Source organism: Micromys minutus, assembly GCF_963924665.1.
Source record: "Micromys minutus genome assembly, chromosome: 9".
Classification (NCBI taxonomy): domain Eukaryota; kingdom Metazoa; phylum Chordata; class Mammalia; order Rodentia; family Muridae; genus Micromys; species Micromys minutus.
This window is the reverse complement of record NC_137978.1, coordinates 7,930,837-7,944,631: the sequence shown is the minus strand read 5'-3', so window position 1 is coordinate 7,944,631 and position 13,795 is coordinate 7,930,837. Positions and strand designations below refer to the sequence as shown.

Here is a 13,795-nt window from a genome sequence, read left to right as displayed (position 1 = left end):
GTTTCTGTTCCTGTGATGAAATACCGACCAAAAACAACTTTAGAGAGGAAAGGGTTGATTAGCTTACAGCTCACACTCTATCACCAAAGGAAGCCAAAGCAGGAACTGAAGCAGAGACCACAGAGGGGTGCTGCTTACTGACTTGCTCAGCCTGCTTTCTTAGACAATGCAGGAATACTTACCCAGGAGTGATTGACCCTTCTCATGGTGGGTATTGCCCACCCACATCAATCATTAGTCAATAAAATGCCCTAGAGACATTCTTACAGGCCAGTCTGATAGAGGCAGCTCTTCAGCTTCAAAGATCCCAGTTTCATAGTTTGGATTAGGTTGACAAAAACGCCCTGCAAAGCAATACCACCCAACCTGCGTAGAGAAGTTGAATCTATGTCCATTTCCTACAGAGCCCTGTTGCCCCTTCTCTTCCTGTGAAAGCTCAGCCTCTGTTTTAGGATTGTATGGGGATCTATTGCAGATAAATAGGGATGAGGAACATTCTGCATCCTTGAAATAGAAAGAAGCTAAGTGGTGTTGCATTATCAAGGCCCTGCGTGCTCAGTTTGAATACTGAAAATTCTGTGAGTGATACTTTCCCACTCCTGTACTTTGTGCTAGACATGTAGGCACTGCTTCCCTTGGCACTCCCATGGAAGGATGCTGTGTTTCTCAAAGGCATTGAGCACCTGCCTCTGCACACTTTTGTCGTGATTGCTTCCATAACTCTCTCATAGAGTAAAATACACCAGTGGGCTCTGGTTTTTGATTGGTTAAGCATTTTTGTTGGGGTGATGTATTTTTATTTTAATACATTTTTTGAAGGATTGCTAAAATGCAAAATGAAACAAGTAAAATGCACAATTATATTTTCCCTAGATTCATTTTCAGTATAATTTTGTTCTAAATTATTAGACCTGATATGTTTAATTCTGGTGTATGTGTTTAAGTGCTATATATTGCTCACAGGTCTCAACATGCTAGATAAATCTCATGCCAACTACTTACATCACCAATCCTGGAAAAAGTCATATATTGGAGCAGTTCTTTGCGTTTATAATCTTCAGATAGCAAACGCAGACACTCTATGCCCTGACTCTAACTATTACCTGCTTATTAACAACTGTGAGTAGTATGCTACCAATTCTTAAGGCTGGTGAGCCAGTATTGACACACAATTATTAATTAAACTTTATAATTTGCATTAGGGTTTCCTCTTGTGCTTTTTGTTGCTGTTACTTATTCTAAGTGCCTCCACAAATGTGTGAGGGCACATGTCTACTATTACATCTCAAGCAGGGTCATCTCATTGCAATGAAAGCACTGTGTTCTGCCTATTCAAACTACACACACACACACACACACACACACACACACACACACACCCCTCTTGGATCTCTCTGTTGTTTTGTCCCTCGTGTGGGTATTTTACTGGTCTTAATATCAAACTTCCTTAATCCCTTTGAGTTTGTTCCCTGGTGTCCCAGCCTGACCTGTTCTTCGACCTCATCACAGTCACAGCTAATTGTGGCCTCATACTGTGTGGAGACTTCATCTTACTCAGAAACGATACCCTTGACTTAAACTGTTCCTCTTTCGGATGCATAGTGTTAGCCTGTACATGAGAGTAACAATATTTACTTCCCCGGATTCCAGTGAGGTTCTAACTGTGACAGAGTAGGGAGTGCTATTTCAGTATTTGCAAATGAAGAGTCACTGAAATAACTATGCTGATGTTGTCATCTGGGATAGTGCCACCTCCAAGGTGGCAATGACAGAGAAACTCAGCCTCACAGATCCTAGGTGAGAGTTAGACTAGACAGCCAGGCTGCTTCACCATAAATGCCTGGACCAGATGCAAGGAATTGCTAGACTCAGGACTCCAACTGGCCCATGAGAGCTGCAGGAAGCCATGAACTCCCTCACCCTTGCTCCCCCCCCCAGCACCCTTAGACTTTTGCCGTTATCATCTAGTGTTTGCAGACTGCAGCTGAGACTGTGGTGAGAGTGTGGGTTTGTTCTGCGGCCATCCCCAAACGTGGCCAGACCATCTGAAAGCACTTCTGGTTATTTATTACCTCGTTCCACAAGAGGGAGAAAACACAGACCACTGCACGCTGGGCCAGAGAAAAAGAAGAATTCAGTACAGGGGAGAGGCTCCCAGGAGCAACGGTGGTTCCGAATCACTGAGGTTGTTTTAGCATAATCCCATGAAGGAGGAGACAGGAGCCATCTGTTGAGATGGTGCTTTATTACACAAAGCCCTGTACAGGCATTTCCAGATAGGCCCCTCCCACAAGCTGCCAAGGAGAGCCCATTCTGCTGGCTGCTGAATGTCGCTGCTTCAAGGGCTCTCTGTCAAACCCACTCTTGTTTATTTTGTGCCAGCGTTTCCTCAAAGTATGTGCTCTGAGGCTGCCAAATCTCCCTCCTGGTGTGAACTCCAAAAGTTCTGCCCCAAACCCCACTCTTGCTCATTTCCTTCTAAAACGCTGACTGTTTTCCTTGAAGTTGCCGGAGAGATTGTGAAACCCTAAAGGCCTCATTGGGGAAGAGTAAAAACCACAGATGCACACACAGGCCATTGTGCCTCTGGTCTGGCCGTTCTGATTGCCAGTGTGGTTTGTACACCCAAACTAGCTGCAAGGGTTAAGTAAACTTGGTGGCTCAGGATGACTTCACAGCCCTGGAATTCTGCAAAGCCAGGATTCTCAGTACACTGTGGCTGGCCTTAGAGTCTTTGGGTGTGAAAACCACCCTCAGCTACTCAGCCTGCACTCTGGTTCCTGCTACATGGCTGCAGAATCTATTAAAGTCCAGCAGATGAATTGCCCTGGCTCTGCCACAAAGCCTGGCCGCCCGATGGACTTAGGGGTTCCTGAGTTGTTTGTCAATGGAGAGTGGCAGTGAATGGAACAGGGCCTGTGCCTCAGCCTGGCATGAGGTGGCACCCTAGAGGCTGTTTCCAGCCTTGGGAATGTGCATTGCTGGTTTCTCACACGGGCATTATCACAGGAGTTCCGAATACCGTGCCTTTTAAACTTGTTTTTCAAGTCCTTGGTATGGCTTCTGATGCCCATACCAAGGCACACAGGTTTTCAGGTCAGCAGCTTCGTAAGAACTGATGAACGGAGTCTAACCTGACGTACAGAAGTCCCAGCACAGAATTAACTTAGCTAAGGGGCACAGTAAGAAAAATGAGACATTGGTAGGGATAAGCTCAAACTTGAAAATACAAATTATCCTTACCTGGAAAGATTAATGAAGAAGTGGGCATCTCAGATGAGAAGTCCCTGGTGCCCCATTTTTTGAAGATTACCACTTAAATAGTAGTGGTTCTTTCTACCTTTATTGAGAAGGATGACTTTAAAACTTCCTAGTCTGAGCAGGCATCCCGCTGACTCTCTCCTCTGATGCACATGGTAACAGTGACTGTGGTACAGAAATTAATTTTTTATACAATTTATATCCCTAAGCAAGAAACCATTTGGGCTTCAGCATTAAAGGAAGAAACAAAAAGACGATGATAAACAGTACACTGCAGCCCCAGCACGGACCGTCACTGTGACCTTGCCTTTGTTTGACATTACACAATTCAATGGCAGGCCACTCAAACTATGCTCTCGATCAATATCCTATTAAAGCAGCACAAAAAGTCTCCATAAACTTAGTGGTTAGCTATGTTTATAAATGGAACTCGGCATAATTAGATGGTCAATAGCAGGCTCTACTAGTCATTTTAAAATGAACATCACACATCGTCCGCGCAGGAGCCAGATCCAACCCCTCTAAAAGGAAGGTCTGGTGTGGAGTAGACAGTAGGTTCAATGGCCCTAAAAAATCATCTCTACGTTCAAAATGCAGCCTTTAAAGAAAACCTGTTAAATAAGCTATATAATAGAAAATTCTAACCGGCCCCTTACATTTTTCCATGTCTAAGCCACTGCATTCTAAATGTATTACAGCATGGGAAATGTCCGTTGTCTAGTTTTAATCGAGCCCCCACACAGAGAGGAAATAATAAATGTTGCCACACTCTTAGGAAGGAAAAAAAAATCAGCCTATCAGGCTTAACTAACAGATTTCCTCCCAGTACAATTCAATACAGTTTTAAAATAAATGTTGAAGTTGAATTATTTCCAAAGAATGCTTGGTCATACAGTTTTATTTCCTTGACTCATTTGGGGTGACTGTTTGAACAGTAAAGCAGGAAGTAAATGGAATGACCCAGCTGTATTAAATTTTTCTACCATTTTTCTGGAATCCCATTCACGAATGGGTGACAAACCTTGAGTTTTATCCCTTTCTCACCACCCAAAAGAGGATGAGCTAGTAAGAGGAGACCCCACCCATAGGCCCTACCCTACCTTGAGACATTGTGTGCCCTGTGTAGAATATATGTCCTGGCAGTGTTTGTGAGCTGCATGTGTGTGCCCTGTGTAGAATATATGTCCTGGCAGTGTTTGTGAGCTGCTGTGCAGGTCACACCTAGAAGGATGGAGGGACTGTGCTCTTGACACCAGGTAGCACTGTCCATGAGTGCTCTTTGTTAAGTACATACTCCTTCCAGTCCTGCTTAGAGCTGCTCACGGCTGGGTTTGGGCCCTTTATCTGTATCCTCAACTAAAGAGTCTGGTAAATTTACCAGATTCTGAGCACTCTCATGACAGTCACTGGGTCTTGGAAAAAGAAACACACTTTTGTAGTATCTTGATGTACATACTAACATCTTGGAAAAAGAAACACACTTTTGTAGTATCTTGATGTACATACTAACTTGTCATAGTCTCTCTGTTTCTAGTTCCATCTACTGCTAACCTTTTCTAAGTGCCTTCTGCTTACACAGTGTGTGTTTCACAAGTCTGTCAAACAAACATACCTGGAGAATGGCATGAAATTGTTCAGGATTTATAATAGGATGAAAGTTTGAAATTTAATAGCTGTAGGACTTTGGTCAATATCTGTAATTCCTCGCGCCTGTGTTTCCTTCATAGGTTATAATTATTTACTTAATACAAAATATTTAAATAAGTCCTGGCTATAGGCGGAGCATAAATCCGAGTGCTAAAGTGGGGAGGCCTCTCAAGAACGTAGAGGTAAAATAATGGGACGTCTCATGTTTGGTTAGTGAGCACTCAGTAATGGTGATTACCAGGACCATTACTGAGTGAGCCTTTGCCCTTGATCTTCGACTGTGTGTTCTTGAGCTGAACCTGGAGCTGACTGATACCAGCCAGTTTATTTAAAAAGATTCACATATGTATAAACACAGATGACCAAGCTGGGGACTGTGTTCTAACACTTGGTTTATTGCAGCTGTGATAGTGGCTCGTCCAGGTGACAGCTGTGACAGGACAGAGCACATTGCTGCTGCTCTTACTCATCTCCCTAGAAAAGTCTCATTCCTGGTGGTTTCAGCCAACGTTCTGGATAGCTAATGAGAATTTAACGAGTAAGAGGACATTCAAAATTCCTATTCTGACACTGACATGTTCCAACTTGGTCAGCCATGAATGGGTTAACCACATCAGCATCTTAAATAATACATAATTATACACAGTTTAAAAATATGTTCCTATTTAGGAACAAAAAATTCAAGAGTTCCCTACTGATAATGTACTTTTTACTAAATCTTTACTTGCTCATAAGTCTCACATTTAAGAACAGATATTAATATCCAGTGAGTAATATTAAGGAGCTCAAAGGCCTTCTTGTGATTTCCAAATGCCTGATAGAACTCCTTTTTGCCCCCACGGTAAGGATGCAAAAGTTTGGAGATTTGGTCTGGAATGTGTGATTGTAGCTTCCCCTCGTGGATTGGAAAGGCTGTTGGTGGTGCCCTGTAGGCATGTCTGGGATGACTGAGCACTCAGCAAAGCCACAGCACACATCAGATGCTGAGCCATCCAGTATGTGATTAATAGGAGTACATAATTAACACCTAGGATTTTTCAGTAAGTGGAGAAGGAAAAATTAAGCAGTTCTTGCTGAAAATGTGTGTTGTTATTGTTGTTTAGATAACTAATTAATGTGTTATTAAGAATGGTCTCTGTTGATACAGCTAGTGGTTAGATAATACCAGTGCACTCTGGGAGTTTATATATAGAAGCCCTTCCAGGGTTTATAGATCATTGTGGTAAAAAGACCTTTCATGCCATCAAATCTATCCTCTGTCAAGAAGACTGAGTCCCATGACTAAGGTTGTGTCTTATACTAAACGGGAACTGCATCTGACTTCAACCAAAAGATAAGATGATTCTCTTAAGATGCAGAAAATCAATTCCAGTCCCAAAGGCAGAAGCCACTAATGCAAGAGATCCATCAGCATCATTTGCTGTTCCATGGTCACTCTCCTGGACCAAGTGAGGCCCTGCGTCCAGAAGAGGAGTAGCTACAACTCCTCATGCTGAGGATCTGAAGAAGGTGGGGGACATAGCAGCCCTGCGGCATATGGTGATAACATACCTCATAAGACAAGAACAGCAAGAACAGGGATGTGGTTCCCCTTTCTTTAGCTGATATGTAGAGACACATGACATCAAATCCCTTTGCTATTCCTGAACATTTTGCTAAATATCAGCCTTCATTTTCTCATTTGTCAATGAAAATAATGTCGATGTATGCCATAGGAATCCAGCAGGATAAAATGCTGTGTTTTATGTACACTCTCCGGTACTTCATGAAAATCAGCAGACAGCAGGCCTTTGCTGTTTTCATTAACATGCTCATATGATTTTAGTTCAATGCAGTAAACATTTCTTACATGTTCATTCTGTAAGGAGGAGATGGCTTTCCTCCATAGAGATTATGCCTGGGATTTTCAAGCTTCAAGACTTTCTATATACACAAAAGTGACTGCGTAGGACTAGCTTAGAAATTAAACTTAGAGTAAATTTAATTAAATTTATCTGTTAAACGTAAACCTTCATAATTCAGAGTGGAATATAAGAGAGTATCAGTGGATTCAGCCTATCCTGATACAACACACACACCACCTACACACACACACACACACACACACACACACACACACACGCACACACGCACGCGCACACAACACTACCACACTAACACACTCAAACACACATGTTCCTTAACTTGTATTCATAAGTCATGGCTGTGTGAGGGAAGTGATCTGTGTGTGCTAGCAACTGCCTTTTGTGGGGTTAAAAGCACTCTGTTGGCTTTTGGCACCTAGCGCTACATTTCAGAAAGAAAAAAAAAAGCATTGCTTAAATCTTTTAATAGCAGGCAAGCTCATTTCACATCGAGGGAAATCCATGTTTTAGTTCAGTGCCTTCCTTTTATGTTCCTGTTTGAAAAACCCTACTCCCAGCCTGCATTTGGCCACTCCTTTAAAAACAGGGTTGGAAGGAGGTCAGCACAGGGTTCACAGACTAGAAATCTGCCTGGCAAAGGAGTTGCTGAAGACTGTGGTGTACAATCTGCAGAGAAAGTACCTTTATGATTGATTTCTATTCAAGTCAGACTGACTGCAGCGTGGTCATTTTTCTTGCCCGTAACTGCGCACACTGCAGCAGTCTGCTATCTGCAGGGCGTCTGAATTATAGCGGCCTATGTCCGTGTTACTCTTACACAAATTACTTACACTGGTTTCTTTTTCCATGCAAATTCATCAGTTTTACAGCCCTTCATAGCCACAGTCAGGAAACTCTGGCAGAGAACACAAATTGATAAAATGAGTTAATTTTACTATACTCTTTTTTTTTCCTTTCTAAAAGCCCTCTCTTTTAGGCAGTGTTCAGGAAACATATTACAGTAAAAGGGGGATAACAAAGGAGTTGGATTTTCATGCCATAAATTACTTTCCAAGTTAATTTCCTTTAACGGTGATTCCAGATTTGCCGGTTTTCATAGCATTGCGTGTCTTACAGCTGAGCCTTTGATGGGAAGAAGAACAAGTATTTCCCATGTTCGCCCCTTTTGTGGCGGTGACATGGGCTTTCTTATAGGACCCTTGCCAAAGAAATACAAAGCAACATGAAATTGTCCTGGCGTGGAGCCGTGTGCTCCTGTTGGAGTCTCCGGCGCCCAGTATAAGGTGTACACTCCGAATGCTCTGGGAGTAGTTTTGGTAGGTCACACAATTGAAAGAAAAAGATGTCTTAATTTTTCATAGTTATTTTATGACCTACAAATCGAGTGCTGATCGCCTTTGGAAGGGATTTATGTCCCCTGTCCCCCTTATTCATTTGTGTATGTTGGGGAGGGGGACTCGCAGATCTGAGGGGGTCAACTGATCCCTAGAATGTAAGACCCTCAAGGGCAGAAGTTTTTACATCCTGTCTACTGCTTTTAAGCATAGAAAGCAATGCCTGCGGTACTAAAGGGCTCTGTAAATGTGCTTTGTGTGCCATGAAATGCAGCCTCTGTGTGCCTTCGAGCAGTAGGCTGGGCAGACACATGGGTAGACATTTTGATAATACTCCCTGCCAACTCCTATCCTACAAGCCATAAAGTCAGCACCGTCATCTCCCAGGCAGAGGAGCCTGAAAATTCGGATAGGATTTTTTCCCATAGTCCTCTCTTTCCAAAGCAGCCCTGAGCAGACTGTCTCTGGTGGATGGCAGAAGCTCAATAGCCACAGCCCTGACCAACGGCTAATGTGTATAGAAGATCAGGTCATCAAGAGGGTTGGCTACTGAAGTAACCCCTTTCTCCCAGTAGCCCACATTACTATAATGATGCCTTAATAGCAAACCATTTATTAAGAAATGACACAGAGTACACTCTACTCGTGACAGGAAAGAGGGGGCAGGGTGGATGCATGTCTTAGACATAATATCTAATTTCCAATGTTAACCTTCTGAGAAAAACTCCTTGGTGAACAAGATACTTAGGCAACAGTAACTGCAGCATCGCTAAAGGAATGAGGCTCTTCTCCTCTATGCTTATGGAGAGAAAGACACTGTCATTTTTGACTCCAATATAAGGGAGGTAAATGGGGAGGATAACTGTTTCCTTAATTCAAAGCGCATTTATTGATCTTCTACTGTCTACACGGAGGATAGGGAGCTGTTTAGGAATACAGAAGTCCTTCTTGGATTGGATGGTTTCGAGTTCAGGTAGTCTGATTTCATGACCTAGGTAAGTTATTCCAACTATGTTTGTGCCCCAGTCCCTTGCTAGCAGCACTGAGAGTATTAAATAGAATGGTGCGTTTCTCACTGAATGGCAGCTGGCCTATGGGAAAACTGGTAATGGTGTGTGCTGCCGCTGGTGGTCCTGGATCCAGCTCTGCAGGTTTATCATCGTCATTGTGTGGTTATAGTACCTCCTAGATACATGGTCCCCACTGTTTCTCCAGTAGTCTGTCTTCATTGCTTACCGAAGGCTCTATCTGTTCTCCAGATTGGAGGCCCTGAGAACGCTGTGCCTGCTATAGGGACACTGAGACAGGAAGCCTGAACTTCAGTGGGAGGCTCTCTCCTCCTGGTCACAGTATACCATCCTAAAAACATGACCCTACATATGGCATGGGCGCATGCACTGACAGTAATGGGCACATGTGCATGCAAGGAGCTCATAAGAAAAACACAGTTTGGGTCTCTCCATTGTTAGGATTATTGAACCCAGATCGAGAAGTTCAGTTTTGATTCAAGGATGTTTTAAAATTTGAGATGCACATGTTTGCAGACCTCTGAAACCACTCACCATGGGTCCACTGAGCACCCAGGCCAGAGTTGCGTTCGCTGCATTCTATGTCACTGCAAACAACATGATTATTGGAGGTCAATACCGGGCAGGCTAAGAAACGTGTGTGGGCTGAGTTCATTTTTAAAATCTGTTTAGAGGTAGAGCACTTTATTTACATACACATGTTCCATGTATTTTGGCTCCCTTGATACTTTACAGAGATTAGAACAAAAAGGACGTTTTCCTAGGGCAGACAGACCACTGTGTGAAGTGTTGAGTGGAAGTGCTGATGTCTGTGACTGTGCAGGTACCTCAGCGTCCCCTCCCTCAGCCCAGGCCTCCCAGAGCAGCCAGCGCAGGGCGACCTCACCTTCCTCGCTATGCTCAGGGGTGACAAGCTTTCCCACCAAGCCGAGGCCTCAACTGCACTCTGCAATCTGTAAAGAAAATCTAAATTCACACATTTGACATGGGCAGGCCTCTTCCTGCTCTCTAATTACCAAGGACACATGACAGTGGGCTCCATGAGGCTGGAGCCTCACCAGCGCCTGTCATGTCACTGTGTGTCGGGGAGCGGTGGTAAGGATGAGTGACGTGGGCCATCTTGCATAATGGCCCAGATGAAATCATGCAAGTAAATTGAATACAAAAGCAAACGATAGAATGACTAGCAGCGTTATTGAGCCGAACTCTGTTTACTGTTGTCAAGATGAGCTGACGCCTCCCCCACTAAAGCACAGAGTTGAGACATGAGTTTGATTTTTAGTTCTCCATATCTTAGGAAAGATTTTCACATGATGGTGATGCTTAACATTTTTCGTTGCCATCAGTCAACTCACTGCATAGTCTTAGAAACCAAAGTTACCCGAAGAACTATGCACTCATCCTGTCTCCCAAGCACTCCTTCCTGCCACAGCGCACTGGTGACATACTACTAACGCCTGGCTTCTCCTGGCGATCCTTTCGATGCCCTCTTACTTCCTCTTCTTGCTTGAATGGCATCACCAGCACAACTCTTCAACCACCCTGTCTCTCCCAGGCTTGTTCTCATGAGGGAGAGATTTTTCTAGAGTGTAAATGGGCAGCTGAGGGTAGTATTTCCTTAGGCTGCAGACCCTTCTTTGTCTCAGTACATCCACCTGCATGTATGACCAGTGCTCATTTCTTGCTGGCAGGGATGATGCTTAGAGACTGTCAATCTAACTGCAGTGTTCCTACTGTCGGGGATGTAAGTCCATCAATGGCTCACCAACATGTCATGGTCCAGATTCAGATCTCTACTTCTTATAGAAAAATACCAGGTCCTTCATGACCCAAGTCCAGCAACCCATCGTGACTATATGTCAGCCATATGTTTTTCACTCTGTGTCCTGTGACACAAAGCTGTCAGAAGCCCAGTCAATGGTTTCAGTTTTCTTATCTCTACCCAGAATTCCTCCCTTCTCTCCAGTTGCCTGTCCTTTCAGCATCCTATGCAGGTACATTTTCTTAGGCCCCTTTACTCCCTTGGGCCTCCTCTTCTCAAGCCAGTTTCCGAGGGCTATCTGTACCTTAGTCTACCAGGTTCCCCTGCAATGTGTTCGAGGTGATGGCTGTGTCTCTGGTCTGCATCCCTTCTTCTTGGTAATAGCAGTCCTTCCAAATCATTTTGTGAGTAAAATCTGGGCTCATGGTGTTCCTTGTGATCTTTTCTCCTGATAGATATTAATGTGTTGAATATATATCTATGTTAACAGGTTTAATAGATACAATATATACTAGCTCACACAATTACTGTCCTGCTTTTATATATTTCAAATAGACAACCTTAACTGATAGTCTAACCATAAAATTGATAATTTTGAAAGATTAGTAGATTTTTTATTAATTCACTTAAAAATAATTAAGCTTCTGTAAATAAGGCATACAGAGGCTGGAAGACATAAAAACACAGATAACCACAACTCAGAAAGAATCCGCTGTGAAGATAATAAGTTAGTAAAATTGAATCAGAAGTCAGTAGAATCTTCTATAAGGGTGAGTAGCAGATACTGAGGGTTCAGGGGCCTTGGGTCCCATTGTAGCCACAGTTCTTGCTGCCTCTGACAGTGAGCAATGAAGGTGTACGCATCTTCCATTGCAAAAACATAACACACACACCACCACCACCACAACGACAACAACAACAACAAAATAAAAACAAAAAACAGGCCTCGGGGTACAGATGTGTGCAGGGAGTTCCTGTACCACAACAAGAATGAGAGAATGCTGTGTCTGTTCCACATCCTAGGAAATGGGCATTGGGCGCCTAGATGAATGAATTCCTGGAACTCTCATGAAAATTCGGAACAAAATACAGTTGAAGATAAGCTGCTGGGATCAAAGTGAAAAAACCTGGGGACCATTTGGAGAAGCCAGTTTTAAAAAAATCTCATTTAAACCACCCAGTAATGCTGTAAACTTAGTGACAAAAGACACATTAGAAAGAAGATGCCTTTCTGGCATAGACCATTTTTATTTTCAATATTCCTTTGAAGGCAGTTTATTAGTGACGATTCTGGATAATCTCTGCAGATAAATTCAACAGAAAATGTGTTCCATGCTGCACTTAACATTGCTTCTTGATCACCTTGAATTTACAAAGACTTAACTTATAGTTTGTTTTGTTTTTTGTTTTTGTTTTTGTTTTTTTCTCTAGCACCAATAGCTGCAGGAACCGGCCCCAACTTTTCTCTGTCTGATTTGGAAAGTTCTTCATACTATAGCATGAGTCCAGGAGCGATGAGGAGGTCTCTACCCAGCACATCCTCTACAAGGTAATTGGATTGTTAGCCTCTAAGGAGGCTAAAACACAGAGAGGCAGACCTTGGTTTTTAACTCTGGGCCTGTTGGACATTCAGCAATTCTCTATAGCAAAAGAGGGTACAAAAGACAGCCTCAATGATCCGTCTCATTAGAGAGCCAGACATACATGAGACAAGTTATACAACACAAACATACACACACACATACACACACACTTATACACACACTTACACACACATACACACACATATATATACACACATACACACATATACACACACATACACACACTTACACACACATACACACATATACACACACACACATACACACACACATACACACTTACACACACATACACACATATACACACATACACATACACACACACATACACAGATACACACACATACACACACTTACACACACACACATACACACACACATATACACACACACAATTGTAAGAAAAACAATTACTTTAATTGTATCCCATGAAATAAGCATAATTTGAATAGGCTTTGTCCAAAACAGGTAAGGCCGTGCTGGTAGCTGTCGGAGGAGGCAGGAACGGCTTGGTGAACTGGGAAAGGGAGAGCATGAGCTGAGGCAGAGATGAGAGCAGCACTGAGTGTGGTGCATTCTTGGAGAAAGATGGACGGACTTCCCTGGGGGAAAGACGTGGCTTGATTGGCGTGAGGTGGGCACTGATGACACCAGATTAAGGCTCCTGCCCACAATCTTAGCCATCTGGGCCCTGTAAGTCTCAAATCCAGTCTGTAGAGGTTCCCCAAAGATACAACTGATTCAGGCATGAAGCTATAAAAACTGCAGGTCAGATAGTGGGATGAGGCCATCCTTTGGATCCAAGTGCTCCAGGAGGCCTTAAAAACTGACACTGGAACTGGAACACAGGGCCTGCTGTGAGCACCAAGCTTCCTGATCCCCTTAGCTAGTTATCAGAGCCAACATCTGGAGAGTACTTGCAAGACCCTGCTTTCTCTAGGTAACCTGACCAGGGGTAGGGGATCAGGCATCCATCAGAGCCATGGTTTCCCTTTACATATTGGCTTTAGCACTGAACTGTGACAACAAAGAAAGCGGCAGAAGGGGACTGTCAGTCATGTCTGTGTACTTTGCAGAAAGACATTTATCACATGTGATTTCTGTTAAAGCAAGTACAAACATTAATGATTGAAAATAATGTCCAGAGTACGGACATTTTCCTTGGTGGGAGTCTACCTTACATTCATGAACAGTGTCTTAAACATGAGCTTGAAGATGAATTGAGCTGTCATTTCCAACACAGTACATTATGCCTTCATCTTCAGCATTGTTTAAAGGCCTTCCACCCCCAGTT

The 13,795-nt window shown here is 43.2% G+C and overlaps 1 protein-coding gene across 5 annotated transcripts in view; it reads left to right on the top strand.

Annotated features, from left to right (window-relative positions):
• NFIA (nuclear factor I A) overlaps positions 1-13,795 on the top strand; it is a 336,017-nt gene that overhangs the window by 221,251 nt on the left and 100,971 nt on the right. For all 5 annotated transcript variants that reach the window (XM_080921475.1, XM_080921473.1, XM_080921474.1 and 2 more), the window contains one exon: positions 12,329-12,446. In XM_080921475.1, coding sequence (XP_080777601.1) covers positions 12,329-12,446 — 118 coding nt within the window. The remainder of the gene's footprint in view (positions 1-12,328; positions 12,447-13,795) is intronic.